At 35.8% G+C, this 19,030-nt stretch overlaps 1 protein-coding gene across 5 annotated transcripts in view; it reads left to right on the top strand.

Moving 5' to 3' along the window:
- CMC1 (C-X9-C motif containing 1) overlaps positions 1 to 19,030 on the top strand; it is an 80,678-nt gene that overhangs the window by 33,136 nt on the left and 28,512 nt on the right. Inside the window, exon 1 of one of the 5 annotated variants that reach the window (XM_074195646.1) lies at positions 1,873 to 5,505. The exons of the other annotated variants lie outside the window; for them this stretch is intronic. Coding sequence (XP_074051747.1) covers positions 5,466 to 5,505 — 40 coding nt within the window. The 5' untranslated portion in view covers positions 1,873 to 5,465. Of the gene's footprint in view, positions 1 to 1,872; positions 5,506 to 19,030 lie in introns of those variants that run through there. 5 annotated transcript variants of the gene reach the window in all.

Here is a 19,030-nt window from a genome sequence, read left to right as displayed (position 1 = left end):
ACCTGTTTATTTTCAAGGAACAAGAGATACCAAACATTTGTAGACTACAGAGAAACTTTGTAACTGTATATCATGAATACTTTTTCTGAATAGGCACTGGGTCTGGGGAGCACTCTGTAATTGCCTACACACAGACACACAGACACACACACACACAACACACACACACATTCTCTCTCTCTCTCTCTCTCTCTCTCTCTCTCTCTCTCTCTCTCTGTAGTTTAACAGCTACAAGGTAATTTATTATTGACATAGGAGGCATTCTTGACTCAGCTATCTGTACAGACAGACTAGTAATTTGTTAGTTCAAAATCACTTGAAGTTAAAAGAATAAATTAAAAGGAAAAAAAGATCATAGAATGAGTTAGGACCAGAAAGTTCTCTAGAGATGATTTAATCAATTCCTCGCATTTTAAAGAGGAGGAAATGGAAGCCCAGAGATAAGTGATTTTTTTCCCAAAGATACATAGTTAATAAATGTCAGAGGCTGATTATGAACCTATGTCCTTGATCTCCAGATTTATTATTTAAATCACTTACTCAGCAAGTATTTATTAAGCTCCTACTATATGCGAGGCACAATGCAAATTTCTAGGGATCCATACAAACTCAAAAACAGAAAAACAGTTCATGACTTCAAGGAGTTTATAGACTGATGAGAAAGATAATATGGAACTACAGTGAGTTGGAGAAGGAAATGGCGAATCGCTCTAGTATCTTTGCCAAGAAGCTAAAGAGTTGGGCACAGCTGAAAATGATGAGTAATAACAAATATATGGTACATGAAAGATGTAGATTAGAAAGAGGTTACATCAGAAGAAAACAAGGTAACACCAGAAACTCATTCTGCAGAAGGAGACATTTGTCAGTTCTGGAAACAATCAAATCACTCCACTGTTATTAAAAGATATGACAACATGCTACTCTGTGGCTTAATTTATAATCCTTGTTTGTATACATCACAATTCCTTTCCCTACTCATTTGGTATACCACTGAATAAATAAATTTATGTAGAATTGTCATTTTATATCTGCTTGACCCAGCCTTGAACAATGAATATGTTTTAGTTCTGCATTTCTATAGAGAGTATTTTTATAGTTGTATTCCTATTGTATCTGCGTCTCTCTCTCTCTCTCTCTCAGTATGTGGTCTCCCTGGAATTATTTCAATAGGGCTTTTCTTTTTACCTCTTCCTGTTTGATCTTTTTCTTGGTAAAATAAAGAAAAGCTGATAATTTATTTCATATTATATTGCTTTCCTGAAGTTGTTTCAATTACTCCTCCAAATATAACATTACATCATCTGTAAAATTTAGATGTGACTTTTTCTCATCTTAGACTTTTTCCTCTTAATTTTTCTTATCTCATTGATAGAGCTTGCATTTCTAATACTATGTCAAATAATAGTGGTGATAATGAACACTTTTAATTTACTACCCCTGCTATAAAGAAGAAAGGCCTTTATTATTTCTTCATTGCATATAATACTGGCTCTTGGTTTTAGATATTGTCATATTATTCCAATTTTCTATTGAACCAATCCTGTAATACTAATATAAATCTTTAATAGTCAAAAGTGCATAGTCATTTAAAATGATTACTATTATCTTGTTGATAATTTTTTAAAATACTTTTCTAATACTTCATTAAGAACACTGACTTGGAGTTTTTGTTTTTTGCTTTTTTCAATGGTGAAGTATCAAGACTATGTTGTATCACAAGAAGATATTTGGTAATATTCCCATCTTTTCCTATATTTGCAAACAATTTATGTGATATTGGAGTTACTTTTTGTTTTGTGGAATTTACTAGTCAGTTCATCTGGTTTGAGTTTTATTTCCCTTTTGGAATTAATTTATGGTTATTTCTTTACTTTTTTTATTGGATTATTTACATTCCCAATTTCTTGTTCTACTAATCTAACTCTCCTTTTATACTTCATCTGTTATCAGTTTTGCTAGCATGTAATAATTTCAGATACTTTTAACAGAATTACAGAATAATTTCTGGTACTTTTCTTTATTAGAACACTGTACTTTTGGGGTTTTGCACTTTCTAACCTCTCATATCTTTTGGATTCCTTTGGTGTTCAATCAGTGTGCTATGAACTTATAGAATCCCTGAGGCATCTTAATTTTATTTCTGCTGTCCCTGATCTAAATGTTGTCAACTCCTCAGAATCTGTAGTCTGATCTCCACAAGTGAACAAATAGTTTGATCACAGGAATACTTCAATCTTCTTGCCAGGACTGTGGACTACAGGAACCCATGGAGCATCCCTGATCCATATTAGAATGCTACTAAGCACTAGCTTTATCTAGGAATGCCTCCTTAGTTCCTGTAGGTTTTTGATTGTCTTTTCATGCAGTTCTGGGCTGTACTACTTACTGTAGTTTCTCTTTGGATATCTTGATCCTTATTCAGCCTGGTTCTGCATTTTCTCTTTTTCTTTTTTTAATCTTTGTTTTAGTTTTTGTGTAAGATCAGGGCTAAATTCTTGAAATCTGATCCTTCCTGTACTTTTAATCAAAGTGACTCATTTCCTTAAGGAATTTTTTCCCTAGTAATCATTCCTTCTCTTTCCTCTGAAATAATCTTTCTAAATCATAGGTCTATATGTCACTCTCCTAGTCAAAGAATTTGTACCAGGCCCCTTTTTTTTGGCTTGGAATTTAAAACCCTTCCCAGTTCTGAGGGTCTGTGGATGTTTGGCTAGGAAAAGAAGAGATTCAGAGTGGACATGAGAGGTGCCTTAAAATGTTTGGAGAGGGGGCAGCTAGGAGGCACAGTGGATAGAGCACCGGCCCTGGAGTCAAGAGGACCTGAGTTCAAATGTGACCACAGACACTTAATAATTACGTAACTGTGTGACCTTGAGAAATTCACTTAACCCCATTGTCTTGCAACCCCCCCCCAAAAAAAATTTGGAGAACTGTCATGTGGATGAAGGTTCAAGCTTGTTTTATTTTTATCCAGACATCAGAGCAAGTAAGAATGGATGAAATTTGTAGAGCGAAATTTAGATGTGACTGCAAAGAAGACTTCTCAGAAGTGAGAGCTATCTAGAAGAATAATGGGCTACTTGACCAACTGATGGATTTTCATTCATTGCAAATGTTCAGGGACCACCTCTTGGAGTGTGATAGGGGGATTTTTATTTAGATATGAGTTAGACTAGAGGCTGCCAAGGTCCAATCCAACTTGCACATTCTGTACTCTGGTTACCCAGAGGTCGATGCCTGGTGAAGATAAGGCAATGTATTTCAAAAAATGTTTTATATAAATCAAATAATATTTTACTGCCCTAGTGGATCTTACTATTTCAAGTGATACAGGAACATGTATTTATCCTAGATTGATTATTTTTTTATTTTTTAGGTTTTTGCAAGGCAATGGGGTTAAGTGGCTTGTCCAGGGCACACAGCTAGGTAATTGTTAAGTGTCTGAGGCCAGATTTGAACTCAGGTCCTCCTGACTCCAGGGCCTGTGCTCTATCCACTGTACCACCTAGCCACCCCTGATTATTTTTTAATCACATGTTCACATAGCAGATTTGCTTGATGCAGAGTGTAGCAAGTACTCTGTGTCACTACCTGCATTCCTGTTTTATTTGTTGTTTACATCAAACAGCGAGGAAGCACTTGTTCTTGGCGTGTTAGTATACCAGAGCTGCAGTGCACTTGTTGGCACTTATTACTCTTGATGATGGTTAAGGAAGTATATTGCCTTCCCTTGAAGGAATATGATGACTCCAGATTTTATTATACTGTTCCATGATCATAATGGCATTCTAGTAATCTTAAGTTTTGTTTATGATGTGATCTTATTAGGTATAAGGAGCAAATAGAATTTTTTCTAGTGAAAATTAGTGGAAAAAAAATAACAGAAAAGAAACTTGCTTTAGGGTCTTAGGAATGCTTTGAATCCTTAGAATAGTTCCTTTGTGACTCTAATTTTGGCATTACTTCTCAGACTATATAAGTCTCATTAAAACAGGGACTATCTTCATCACCTCCTTGTTTTTGCTATACTTGCACAGTTCTTAACATGTATACGGTGCATTGAATGAATTTCCATTCTTACTTAAAAACTTGCCTTAGAGTTAAAAATGGATCCATGAGTCAAATCTCTTGAATTCATAGGATTATATACTTGAGCTAGAACTCTTCTAGAGAAGAGCCCTAACCCTCAAGAATTTCGTATTTTATTTAGGGAGACAGTGTATAAATAACTACACAAATGAGATAGCTAAGGAATAGATGGAAGGTGACCTGAAAGAGGCACTCTATCTTTCATTCTGATGGACAGCATCTGCCTGACATTCTGATGAATAGCAGTGACCTCAGGTGATAGAGCCTGTGGAGGGGTGGTGAAAGTATGCAGGATTCCTTCCCAGCTTCCTGACTGGTCTTGACTGCCAGCTGGATTGATCAGGGACCCCATTCTGGACTCTTTGGGCAGAAGGAGGTAGTCTAGAAACTTCCAATACCTGTGATTACTCATGGATTGCTTCTGACTTTGTCATTGACTTTGATCTGATTTAATTTTCCTTAGCTTCTTGCAGTATTCAGGATTTTCCCTAGCTTTCTTTTGAAAGAAGAAAGGAGCTCCCTGCAAGCTCTGAAAATGGTTAATTATGGCCTTGGGATAACAATGTGGAGTTTAAATGGTGGAAAAGTGATATGATCATCAGGATACATATGTAGAGTCCCAGACACCAAGGGGCTGAATGATGTCTTATGGGCACTGCCCTATATATAACATGTCATAGGGGCCAAACGTGCAGATGGGAGGCAAAAACTCCATCAGGGGACCCAAGGACCAGTTCAATCATTTTATCAGTGATTACATCCTTTTTCTTCTTGGTTCTTCACCCTTTCCTGTTCTTTGACCACTCTTCCCACTCCCCCCCCCCCCCGCCATACCCTACTGTTTCTCCTGGTATACCTTATAGTCTTCTCTTGTGAGTTAGGTTGTATCAAGTAAAGAAATTGTTACTTTGTTGTAATCAGCCTATCAAATTCCTTTCTGTAGCCTTCACTGAGTCTAGCATTGGAGGACCCTCAGGTTCCTCACCTACTCAGAGCACAATCTCACCGAGACTTTCCCTTAAGCTACTTAAGAGCACGTGAGCATCCTGAAGACCAGAAAGCAGTGGATTGGATGTAGCTTGGCTGCTTCCCTCCTGCAAGGCCTCAGACAAGTCCTTGCTGGTCTGTCCTTAGTTTCTTCTTCTGGAAGATGGGAGATGACCTTGAAGTTTCCTTTCAATCACAAATCTGATCTTGACCATCAATTTCCTTATCTGTAGAAGAGGAATAATATGTTTTAGACCTTATAGGTCATTTTGTATTCTGGACAGTTGGTCGTAGAATGTTTACCAAAGATCACACTGGCCCTTTGACTCCAACTCCAGTGAATTTTGTGCTGTATTGATGCAATTCAGCTTCCATTTTGTACCATAATGCACACAAAATATGTCTTCTGTCAAATGCTGAGTGAAGGTATTGTTGGGGCACTGTAGAGAAAATCCCGGAGGAGAGTCCAGAATGTGGCCTGGAGAAGAAGGCCACATTGTTGGAGATGGCGAGGGTGGGGTCAGGCAGCAGGAGGAAAAGACAACCCCATGTGTGAAGTCTAGGGCTGGAGTGAGGGTTGGCCATGTAGAGTAAGTCTGGAAGGACCTTGAGGAATGGATTCTGACAACTTGGCTATAGATCCCTAAAGTTTACCACCCATGGAACTTTGGGTGAGCAACCTCTATGGTCTTTCAATTTCCTCTTTTTTAAAATAAAGGACTTAGGATAGGTGGTTTTCCAGCTCTAAATCTAAAATTCCAGATGTTTAACAATAGGGAATAATACTGATGATGGCATCAGAAAGAGTGAGCCAGCCCCCTGAGTCTTTGTGGATTTGAGATTGGAATTGAGTCTCCAGGAATAGGTAAGATACCAGTTGGTAGAAAGGACATTTTTTCAGGCAAAGAAAACAACTGAATAAGGGCTTGAAGGTAGAATTGAAAGGGTCTAGATGGGTGATGAGAAAGAATAGAAAATTTGTGTCAGTCTGTAGGATGAGGCCTGGGGCAGATCTAAACCTGTCACCCCCTCTGCTGTTCAGGAGCTCCCTGTTTCCCTCAGATTCAAGTTCAAAATGATGTTTGGTCTTTAAATCTCTTCACAATCACTGCCTTTTCAGTTTACCCTCTTTCAATGCTCTATTATTCAGCAATCAGCCTTCTCAATGTTTGGGGAAAAGATGCATGTCTCCTGGCTCCTCACCTTTTCCACTGGCTATCTCCAATCTCTGGAATACTCTTATTCCTCACTTCTACCTTTTGGCCTCATTCCAGAGCCAGTGTTGCAAATAAAAATAAAAAAGGTGACAACAGTCATCTTTTGCAAAAAGTCTGTCCTAGTTCTCCCTCCTGCTATTACCAAACTTATGAAATATTCATGCATTTACATTGTATATATTTTGTATGGAAATGGTTGTTTATATATTTTCTCTTCTGCTAAATTGGTGGCTACATGTGGACACCCTATTTTTGCCTTTCTTTTCATCTCCATCACTGATTGACTATTTAGATGTGAATCTGTAAGAAGTAGGGTTGGATAAGGGAATGGCAAGATAAAAATGTGACAGTAGATATAATGTTATATTCCAAGGATTGTTTCTACAATTTTTGCTTATTAACACTGAAAGACACAAATGTGTTTATTTTTTCAAATGTGTTTTTCTAGAGCTACAGAGACTCAGAATTTTTCCCCTTGTGCCATCCTCTCCTGGAAATTTATGAAAATTGCCAACTAGTGACTGGATGTGATAACTTTTCAAGAGTTAGCTATGACAGAATTATGTTTTTAAATATTAAATTAGTAGGGTATTTATTTTCAATTTTAGACAAATATTTTGTGAGGTTTGAAAACATTTTTAATCTAATCTGTATCAGCAAGCTCTTAGATCTTAAAGATAAACCTTTTTTGTTCTTAGACAAATTCATCGAACAACTGATTTTATAAAATTTAGTAACTTGGTAAATGTGATCAGATAATCTGAATCCATATCAGACCCAAAGAGATAAAAACATGTATTTTGATGATATAATTTTGCTCTTAGACTGGCGACAATTTTCTTTCCATGCATGGAAATCTTAATTATAGCCTACTTTGAATTATCTGCACTAATGGAGGAAAGAAGTAGTGGTCTGAATCATTCAAGGATTATTTAAACAATCCTCATTCAGTGAGTGTCATTGCTAGTACTGTATTGCTTCAACTCAAATCTTTTCTTTTTTCCAGGAGAAATTTTGTTATAATGGGTAATTTTGTTCTTACAAAAGCCAGATATCCCTTTTTATAGAAATGACCATGGAAATCATGCTTGTTCAAATATTGGATTTAACTTGTGATTTCAGACTAGGGAACTTGGAGTAAGTGAAACTCCCTAGATTGATGCAGATTGATAGCCATTTTGCAGTTTTAGGTTTAGGGAGTTTTCTGGGGCCCTGAGAGAGTAAGAAATTCCCTCCAGGTCATTCAGCCAGTATGTGTCAGGTCCTGGATTTGAACCCTGGTCGTCTTGACCCTGAGCCTTGTCCTCTTCTCACTTTGTAGTGCTACTCTCCCAAATATTTCATCACATGCTAATCATTTATGGGCATCTATGGAGGCAGAGTTGTCTCCTTAGCACCTACTACAGTGTCTTGAACATGGTAGACACTTTATTAATGCTTGTTGATTACTAGGTATATTGATAGTTAGAAAAGTTATCATTGTGGAAACAATAGGAAAATGAATTTTTTGACAAGAACTCTTGAAGACTACTTTCTGTAATTTTAAACAGGCTCCGCTTGTGTTTGAGAGTGTTGTTTTGGAGATGAAATCATAAGTCAATTATATAGTCACTGTACTACACAAAATTACCAAACATACCTCTAGCTGTACTTTCTGCAGTAGTAAAATACTAGAAGCAAGTCATTTGCCCATAATTGAGGGATCATTCATAACCATGGAAGATATAATCTATCTACCAAGATTCAGTTAGGTACTATATTAATCTTAACTCTAAAAATTTTTTTGCAAAAATTGTGACAGACCTAAATAATCAAAGAAAAATTAATTGCACATGAATATGTCTAGCAAATATTCTGAAAATAATACTATCTAAATTAGTTAATTAATATATTAAACTCCCAAAGTAATATTTTATGGCACTAAAAATAAAATTCCTACCTAGAAAGAAAAAGTGTAGTGGGAAGAAAATTGATCTTATCAGTACCCGATATCAAGTTGTATTCTAAAAGCATAAATCATTAAATGATTTACTACTCATTAGAAAGGAGAAAGGTCAATGAATGAGTGATTATATACCTAAAATAGAGATGCAAACCCAATAGTTTAGTGTTTAATAAACCCCAAAACTCCATTTTCTTGGATAAGGACTCATTTTTGACAAAAACTTCTAGGAAAACTTTAAGGCAGTCTGATAGAAATTAAGTTTAGGTCAGTATTTCATAGACCAAGCTACCAAACCAAACTAAACTTCCAACAGATATAAAACCTAGATATAAAGGGTTATTTTATAAAAAACAAAACTAAACAAAAAACTGGAGCATGGGAGAAAAGAAAGGTGAAGAAGAATAAGGAAATGAGGTTAAATGATTTGCCTAGGGTCACATCACATTTTTAAAATTGAATTTGAATTCAGGTCTTCCTGTCTCCTAGCCCAGTACTCTACCCATTTGTACTATACCGCTGCTGAAAGTTCCTTTTTTGATCTATATGTAAGGGAAGAGTTCATGAAAGCGATAGGATCACAGAAGATAAAAGGAACAATTCAAAATTTAAAAATTTAAAAGTTTTTGTTTTTTTTCATTAACAAATCTTAATGTAGATAAAGATTAGAAAGGAAATAGATAACTGAAAAATGACTTTCCAGCAAGTTTCAAGATATATAAGGAAATGATTCAAATTTATATAAGCCATTCAATAGATAACTGCTCAAAAGATATTCTTTTTCTAAGGAAGAAACTCAATTTACCAATAATCATAAAAATATTAAAAATCACTAATAGAGGAATACAAATTAAAATACTTTTACGATTCTGCTTAATAGGTATCTTACTGCCAAAGATGACAGAGAAAAGGAGGTTTATAGAACTGTGGAAAAAACATAATAATTTTGGATTATTTGTGTTGACTCTTCTTGTAGTAACTGAAAATTGTTAATTAAGAGGACATCCTATTGGGGAATGGCTGAATACATAGCAGCATATGATTATAATGGAATATTATTTTATCACAATGAAGAAATGGTCAATTTCAGAAAAAATGGGGAGACCAAGGGTGTAGTCACTATCATGAACTCTCAGCATTCCCCTCCATATGACTTTAAAATAATGCCTCAACTTAAATTTGGGAATGGCAGAGCCAAGAAAGGATCAAGATGAGATATTTTTTCTGGCCTAAGAAAATTCAAGTGGTTAATAGGAGGATTTTGTGATATTGAGAGAGGTCTTTCTTAAGAATACATATGTGCCCACAGCATCTTTGGGAGCCCTCAGGCCAGAGATGGTGAGAAAGTCAGACAGCTGGTCAGGAGATGATTACAGGGGATCCATTGCTTGCCCTGTATAGCTTTTACTGATTGGGAACTCTGTTGCCCATAGGTGGTTCCTAGTTACATGGAGTGTCTGTGACCCTTCACAAAGGAACAGGAACACTGATCACAGTTTCAGTGTCAAGAGGAGAATGAGTATTTGTGGCTGCAGTGGAACAGAGGCTCTTACTGAATAAAGTTCAGATCATAGCCTGGGAGAGCAGTAATTACACCTCTTCCTGTATCATACCACCTTGGAACCTTACAGACCCTCAGAACTGTCTTGGAAAACAGCAGCACAAAAAAACCTGAAACCTGAGACAGTGCTTTTTCTTTCCCTGGGTAAACAGACCCCATCTTTAACATAAAGTTCAAAGTCAAGAAATAGGCTCAAAAAATTGAGTGAATGACAAAAAAAAGAATTTGACTATCAAAAGCTGCTACAAGACAAGACCAAGACACTGACTCAGAAGAACAATTAATATAAAAATAGCTATAACCAAAGCCTTAAAGAAAAATGCTAGTTGGATTCTAGTCGAAAAAGAATACTAGAAAGAGTTAAAGAGATGAGTGGTAGAGGATAAATTGAAAAAAGAAATGAAAGTGATGCAAGAAAATTACAAAAAGAGAATTAATAGCTTGGAAAATGAAGCACAAATAAATTCTGAAGAAAATAACACTTAAACATAGAACTAACCTAATGGTAAAAGAGGCACAAAGATTTCCTGAAGAAAAGAATCCCTTATTTTTATATATGTTTTTTTCAATCACATGCAAAGGTAGTTGTCAGAAGGTAGTGTAAGTCCAATGGAAAAGGAGGTACAAAAACTCATTGAAGAGGGGGGCGGCTAGGTGGCGCAGCAGATAGAGCACTGGCCCTGGAGTCAGTAGTACCTGAGTTCAAATGTGGCCTCAAACACATAGTAATTACCTAGCTGTGTGGCCTTGGGCCAGCCACTTAACCCCATTGCCTTGCAAAGACTAAAAAAAAAAAAACTAAACTAAAAAGCATAATTGCCCAAATGGGGGAAAAAAGGTGCAAAATAAACAGGGAAACTACATTTTATTAAAAGGTTCCATGGACAGTGAAGTAATATTAAGAAAAAAATTACTGCAAGTTTCTCTGATGAAGGCTTCTTTAATATAATTAAATCAAATTTATAAAAATAAGAACCATTCCCCAATTGATAAATGGTCAAAGGACATAAATAGTCAGTTTTCAGAAGAAATCAAAACTATCTGTAGTCAATAAAAAAAATCCTCTAAATCACTTTGATTAGAAAAAGGCAAATTAAAACAACTCTGGGCCAGAAATGACAAATAGTGGAAGGGTTCAGGAAAAATAGGTATACTAATGAATAGGTAGAGTAGAGATCTGTTCTGTAGAAGAATTTGGAATTGTGACCCAGCAATACCAATACTAGATATGTATCCCAAACAGATCAAGGAGAAAGGAAAAGGACCTATATATGCAAAAATATTTAAAGCAAGTCTTTTTGTGTTATCAAAGAATTGAAAATTCTTTGTTGGGATGTCCATCAATTGGGGAATGACTAAACAAGTTGTGGCATATGATTAAGGTAGAGTATTATTGTATGATCAGATTTGGTGAAGGGGAGGTGCTTTTAGGGGGGGAAATGGCAAGACTTATATGAGCTGTTATAAAGTGAGAAGAATCAAGTGATCATTGAGCACAATCATAGCAGCATTGTAATGAGGATCACCTGTGAAAGACAGCATTCTGATCATACAGTGATCCCAGAGAATTCCAAAGGATTCATGATGAAAAAATGCTATCAAGAGAGAAATAAAGAACTCTGACTGACCTTCCTTTCTCCCTTCCTTCCTGCTTTCCTGCTTTCCCTGCCTTCCCTCCCTCCCTCCCTCCCATCCTTATGGTTAATATGCAAATATTTTGCATGATTTCACAGGTATAATTGATATCATAGTGCTTGCCTGTTCTGAGGGGGATGGGGTGAGATAAGAGGGAGGGAAAGAATTTGGAACTTTAAATTGAAAAAAAAAAGACCGTCAAAAATAAATAATAAAATTTAAAAAATTGGCAAAGTGAAGTGAGAAGAACAGTATATATTGTTATAAGAGTACTATATAGAAAAATAACTTTGAAAGAATTTAGAGCTCTGATTACGAAAGAATAAAGTTGGTGAAGCAATGTCACTCACTGCCGAACAGAGAGGTGATGAATTTAGAATGCAGAAGATAAACATTTTTGGAAATAGCTAATGAAGAAATTTATTTTGCTGAAACACGTATTGAGGGATTTTTAAAAAAAAACTTATTTTATTAAGTTGGGGTTGGGAGAGGATAGTGAAAGGGATGCATAAGCAAAAGCAAACTTATTACTTGAAAAATAAAAATCAGAATCTTTTAAAAAATATATAATGTAGGGGCGGCGGCTAGGTGGCACAGTGGATAAAGCACCGGCCCTGGAGTCAGGAGTACCTGAGTTCAAATCTGGTCTCAGACACTTAATAATTACCTAGCTGTGTGGCCTTGGGCAAGCCACTTAATCCCATTGCCTTGCAAAAACCTAAAAACAAATATATATATATATATATAATGTAAACTTAAGTGCAAGGATTATTTTACTCATTTGTATTTATATTAATATCACAAAGCAATCTATGTAAGTATCATAGTGTTTATTAAATGCTTTAATTAACCTAATGTGATTCTATCAGTAATCTTTGACTTATTTTTTATTACTTTGAATAAATAAAGTGAAACAACAACTATGTCATAGAATTGAAAAATTACTTTTTTGGGGGAGGGATTTGAGAAGGATCTTTAATGACACATTGTGGAAGATTTATGCCCACTTGATTACCTTTTGAAAGACTGATCAAGAGAGATATATTATGTTGCCCATGCTTTTCCTCGATAAGCTTCTCTGTAACAAAACTAACTGTTAGGGATCTAATGGCTTGTTGGTCATCATTCAGAAACACTTACTAAATATCTGCTAATTCTGTGCTAGTCATCTGGAGAAAGATGAGGATAAATTGGGCCATTTAACTCTCGAGGGTCTTACAGTCTGATGTTATACAAGGCTTACCTTCATGAATCAGGCACTTGAACCAACACTTATTTGCATGGAGGGCTTTACTCCTAGATCCCTTACTCCACTGTTCCATTTGATAAACATTGATTATGTACCTATAACATGGAAGGTACTGTGTGTGTTTGGCCCAGTTGCTCCTCATTGTTCAAATGAGGTTTGATTTTTAGTAAAAGAATTGGGATTCTACCAAGTCAATCTCTAAGACCTGGAGATTGCCTTCTAAGAGTTAACTGCCCTTCCATAGGAGCAGTGTTGCTTCTTTTTATTACCCATTTAAAGAAGTTTTAAAGATTGACATATAGAGGAAGCACTGAGACTGATTTTAAACAGGTATATCAGATTTTATAAGACAAGATGTAGCAAATGATGCACTTAGAATCAGCAGGCTCAGAGTTAAAATTCAGCCTCTATCCCCTAGCAGCAATGTGATAGTGAGCAAGTGGACCCCACCCAGGCAACTTCCTAGGATTTGTTGGCAGAGGTGAACTGAGAGTTAGCAGTAGGGGATCATCTGCACTTTTCTTTTGACCTTTTCTTTGGGATTGTTGTTTTCCTCTCAGGTCTTGTCTGATGACTTGGATAATATGTTCTTTGAGGTAAGGGACTTGTATTTATTTTTGTTTTCAGGTTCTTTTTTAATTAGTCAAAAGCATTAAGTGCTTATATGTCAGATACTAAGCAATGAGAATACAAATATAGATTGAATGTAAGACTGAGGGACTTTTATTTATCAGTTTGTTATTCATAGGACATGCTCATTAAATATTTTAGTTGCTTAAAAGTTTTGTTCCACAAAGTAAATTTATTTATTTTAAATTTAAATAATTTATTTTATTTAAAAATTTTTCCCTCCAGCTACATGCAAAAACAAGTTGCCACAAACCTTGAGTTCCAAATTCTCTCCCTTCCTCCCACTCTACTTCCCTCACTGAGATAGTAAGTTATTTGGTTAAAAATGTGTAGCCATGAAATACGATACCCCCCTCCCCCAAATAAATAGAACTTCAAGAAAAATAAAGTGAGAAAAAAAATTGCTTCAGTCTGTATTCAGACAGAATGTCTTGACTACCCTCTCCCATGATCTTCCCTTTCTTCTCTCACTTACACCCCCCCCCGCCCCCCCCCCCCCCCCCCCCAATTTTCCTCTAGGGTAACATGATTTCTATACCCAATTGAGTGTGTATGTTATTCCCTCTCTGAGTCATTTTTTTTTTTCTTTTTTAAAGGTTTTTGCAAGGCAATGGGGTTTAAGTGGCTTGCCCAAGGCCACATAGCTAGTTTTCTTGGAGATTTCTTGAAAAATGAAGTCTAAGTTCTTTTCCTTGTCATGACTTTCTGGTAGTCCAGTACATTTTAAATTATCTCTCCAGTTTTCCAGGTCAATTTCCAATGAGATAGTTCGCATTTTCTTTTGGTTTTCCATTCTTTTGGTTTGGTTTTATTATTTCTTATTTCTCATAAAGTCATCACTTTCCCTTAGCTCCACTCTACATTTTTAAAGAATTATTTTCTTCATAGACCTTTTATATTTTGTATCTCCTTTTCCATCTTTTTAATTCTGCTTTTTTAAGGCATTTTCCTCATTGGCCTTTTGGACTGCTTTTTCTATTTGACCTAAACTGGATTTTAAGATACTATTTTCTTGTTTCTCCTTCACCAAGCTGCTGACTTTGGTTTTTATGATTTTTTTCACATTGCTCTCATTTCTCTTCCCAATTTTTTCTCTACCTCTCTCAGTTGATTTTCAAAGTCTTTTTTGAGCTCTTCCATAGCCTGAAACCAATTTATATTTTTCTTGGAGGCTTTGGATACAAAATTTTGACTTTGTTATGTTCTGAATGTGTATTTTGATCCTCCATAAGGACCAAAGTAATTGTCTATGGTCAGATTTTTTTCTTCTGTTGTTTACTCATTTCCCCAAAATAGGACTTGATTTTATCTCTTTATTAAGGTGGGGCTCTGCTTCCAGGGTGGAGGATGGACTGTCCTAAACATTTCAGGGTTTTTGTAGCTGTTTTCAGGGATCCCCTTAGGGATCTGCAAGTTCTCAATTCTTCCAAGGTCTTATGAAAGGCCATGACTGCTCTCCCAGCCTGTGCTCTGGTCTGTGGGTGACCACCAGCACTCCCCTCTGCCCTGGAGCTGTGAGGAGGGTCCCTGTTCTGCTAAGGCAGTCAGATCTGTTGTTCTTCTGCTCCTTTTCCTGAGATTGGAGCCTAGACTGAGACTTGGATCTACATAAGGACAAAGCCACTGAGTCCTGCCTTGGTGACTGCAAAGAGACTCCTGCGAAGGGCAGCTAGTTGGTGCAGTGGATAGAGCACCAGCCCTGGAGTCAGGAGTACCTGAATTCACATCTGACCTCAGACACTTAATAATTACCTAGCTGTGTGGCCTTAGGCAAGCCACTTAACCCCATTGCCTTGTACAAACTTAAAAAAAGAGAGAGAGAGAGAGAGACTCCTATGATCATCCCCAACCCCCTGACTGTCTGTGGGATGAACATTCTGAAAGAAGCTGCTGGGTGGCTCCCCAGGATTGCTCCTGGTCTCCTGGGTCTGGGTCTACACTGAGGTCTGTGCTGGACTGTACTCCGCTCTCACTCTGTACAGCAATTTTCCTGCTAACCTTTCCAATTATCCTTGGCAATTCCTGTGCTAAGTCTGGAAGCTGCTAATGCTGTGGACCTAGGCACCCCCAGGGACCAGGTGCCCCACGGTTTGTTCCTGGATGGCTGGAGCTGGACCACTGGTGATGGCTCTGGAGGGAGTCAGTCAGGGTCAAGTGACTTGCCCAAGGTCACACAGCTAGGAAAAGGCAAGTGTCTAAGCCTGAATTTGAACTCAGGCTCCCCTGATTGCAAGACTTGTTCAGTATTCACCATTCCATCTTATTTAGTAAGCTAAGCTGACCTTCAGATATCTGACATCATTTGTTGCTAAAAATCATACTGTTTGTGTCTAGAAGAAAAAAGTAAAACTGATTAATACTACAGGTTTGTATCATCCAACCACAGTTCCATGCATGAGATATTACATTACTAAATGACATAGTCTCCTGAGTTATAGAAAATAATTGGTTGAATTGTAGTGTTGTGCCAAGCAATTTGGCAAGACCATAGAAACAAAGTGACCAGCCTCTGTCTTTCTCTTTCTTTCTACACTCACACCTACACATCCACAGAGCTATGCTTCTGCTTATTCTAATACTTTAGGCAGACCTAGCTACCCATCAGTAATTCTGACTTAAAATAAGAAATTAAGTTTTTATGGAGGGGGGGTGAACCAGAGAGAGGAGAGGGTACACCTGAGTGAATTTGAGGCCATATGTATTTCTTTAATCCTTATTTTCTAGGAATTAAATTTTTTAACTAATTAATATTCTATTTTATAGTTTACATAACTCATATGAGAAATAAATCAAGAAAGAACTGATAACATCTAGTGCTTGTTTTAAATGAAATGTTTCAGAAAATATCAGCTGTCATTTCTAAACAAGATAAGAAACCAATATATTTATTTAAGTAGAGCTTGATGCTTAGTTGCCCTCTAGGGGTTCTTTTTTAGCACAACACAAAAAGAAACTGCACTACAAGTTGAAAGATGACTAGAAAGAACTTTGCTGATAAACTATGTTCAGTGGAAATAAATGTTTATTGAACAAGCTGTGTGCATACCACACACATTTTCAGTAGTATGACATAGCTAATTCTGAACTTCATTGTTTTTCATCTGCTTATTATTTAACCTGCTTCCAAACCCAATCATATCATATGTTTTCAAGAGTTAAATCCTCTTTAGTCATTTCCATCCCTAATCTCTTTCCTCTCCTGTTTCACCAGAAAACTCCCTTCTCGAGAAAACCCAAGGACAGCCTCCCTTAGATGACCTCCTTGTATTTTAATAAGGCCAATACAAACAATTGTTATGAAAGAGATCTTCACCTTTTGATTTTGTCACTTTAATCAAGATCCTCCTTTGAAGCAAATTTTAGCCTACTTTAAAAGTTTTTGCTGTTAGTTCCCTGCCACAATTTGTAACCTTTCATCATCTAAGATCTGTTTGTCTCTGTTGCACGATGACAGCTGTCTCATTGCTGAATTAGGACATTTCTATTTTGTTGGAAAGAGCAATTCTTATTTTATTTTTGAGGTAAACTCTTAACTTTTGAACATAATTAATAGGAAGAATGGTTATTACCTTTGTGGCCCATATATAGATAATGATTTGAATACTTGAATATATTTATATATCAGACATGGAACATTTGGATGTTTTTAAAATATTTCTACAAGGAGTGTTTTGGTACATTAGGCCTTTACTTTTTTCTTCTGAAGGATGTTGTAAAAATTTCATATAGCAATTTTAATGAAAAAATGTTTGCTAACCTTATTTAGAAATAAAATTTTAATTTTACGTTATGATAATGGACAATACCCAAATCATGAGTCTTCTCAGTTATTTAGAATACCCTTATTTTTTTCACATACTAAACTGAAATTTCAACTGTTTTGTCTGTCACTATAAACACCAGCTCATTCTTTGTAGAAAAATTAGTCTTTATTTTTAAAAATGTAAAATTGACAAAACTGTGATAATAGATACATATTTAAATCCTAATATCTAAATTTTATTTAATTTTTTGGGGGGTTTTGCAAGGCATTGGGGGTTAAGTGACTTACCCAAGGTCACATACCTAGGTAGTTATTTAAGTGTCTGCGGCTGGATTTGAACTCAGGTCCTCTTGACTCCAGGGTCTATCCACTGTGCTACCTAGCTATCCCCTAATATCTAAATTTAAACCCTAATATCTAAATAGCTAAATCTAAATATGTTACAGAATTCTGTAACATACTACCATTAGAATTCCTTGTTCTATTTTGATAGAAGCTCAAAAGTGAGTATCTAGCCTTAACTTGCCATTTCTTTTATTTTAAAAGAATATTTTATAAATCACAGAAATTTGTTGTGACTGCATGTGACTTGTTTTTCTCTGAAACTTATTTTTTGGGTATTTACTTTATATAGCCTTCTTGGATAGCAGGCTGCAGTAGGTGGTTTTAAATATTTGATTTCAAAGTAACTTTTTTTTGAAGAATGGAAATTCATCTTTTTTATCTCCATCTTATGGTAGAAATAAAGTGGAATGCTTACTTTTTTAAAGGGTCATCTCAGATTTGTCATCTTCATTTTGGGACAACATGTCTACTTCGAACTTAAGGAGATAAGTTTTTAAATGCTGATAGAAAACAATTCCAGCTTCACCTTAAATTTATATTCAGGTTATTATTATGCCTGGTTAATTATTCTCCTTATTAAATACAACCAAAGAAAATGGAGGGGAAACTAGGTTCTAATGGTACACTATTGAAATGCTTTTATAAGTTAACATAGAGTTAGGCAACCATAGTTGCTGTGGTAGAATTGGTATTAATTCCATTTCTGCTTCCTTTAGTACTACAACTGTAACATTATTTGTGAAATATTTTTAACGGGTGTTGAAGAGAATCATTTAATTGCTTTCCAAATAGCTATTTATTTCACAGAATCTTAGAATTTTAGTGTGGAAGGAAAGTTAAGAGATCTAATGCAATTACAAGGTGATGAAACAGTCATACAGAAATAGGTGATTTGCATCATATATAAAGAGTTATTAGCAAAGCAGGGATTCTAGAACTCAGGTCTTCCAACTAATCTTTTTAATTCAAAATGATCATGATGTGATTTTTTAAAATTGTAACATGTTTAAAATTTGAGTTGTATTTCATAAAGTATAAGTGTATATATTTTGAGGAATATTTTTATATTTTAAGAAACTTTAGCATGCTTTTTTTAGAGATTTAGGTTTGTATTTTTTTGACAAACATTAATATATTCTGATTGAGTTTGTGTTGAGGATCTATTGTTCTATAAGAAACCATGAGCCAGAGGATTTCAAAAAAGACTTGCATGAACTTATTCAGAGTTAAGTGAGCAGAACCAGGAAAAGCTTGTACACATTAACAGCAACATTGTGTCTTGAGCAACTATAATAGATTTAGCTCTTCTCAGCAGTACAATGCAATGATAGTTCTAGAGACTTATGATGGACCATCCACACCCTGATTAAGAACTAGGGATTCTGAATGCCGAACAAAGTAAATCAATTTTGAAAGTTTGCTCTTCTCATGGCTTTTAACTTTTGTTCTGGTTCTTTCACAAAATGCCTAATATGGAAATATGTTTAACATAGTTGTTTACATATAACCTTCGTTAGATTGCTTGCTGTGGGGGGGGGTAAGGAAGGGAGGGAGAAAAATGTGGAACTCAAAAACTTGCACAAAAATGACTTAAACTATGCTTATATGC

This window comes from Macrotis lagotis, chromosome 7, assembly GCF_037893015.1.
Source record: "Macrotis lagotis isolate mMagLag1 chromosome 7, bilby.v1.9.chrom.fasta, whole genome shotgun sequence".
Classification (NCBI taxonomy): domain Eukaryota; kingdom Metazoa; phylum Chordata; class Mammalia; order Peramelemorphia; family Peramelidae; genus Macrotis; species Macrotis lagotis.
Note: the sequence above shows the minus strand (reverse complement) of the source record. Positions and strands in the feature narration are given on the sequence as shown.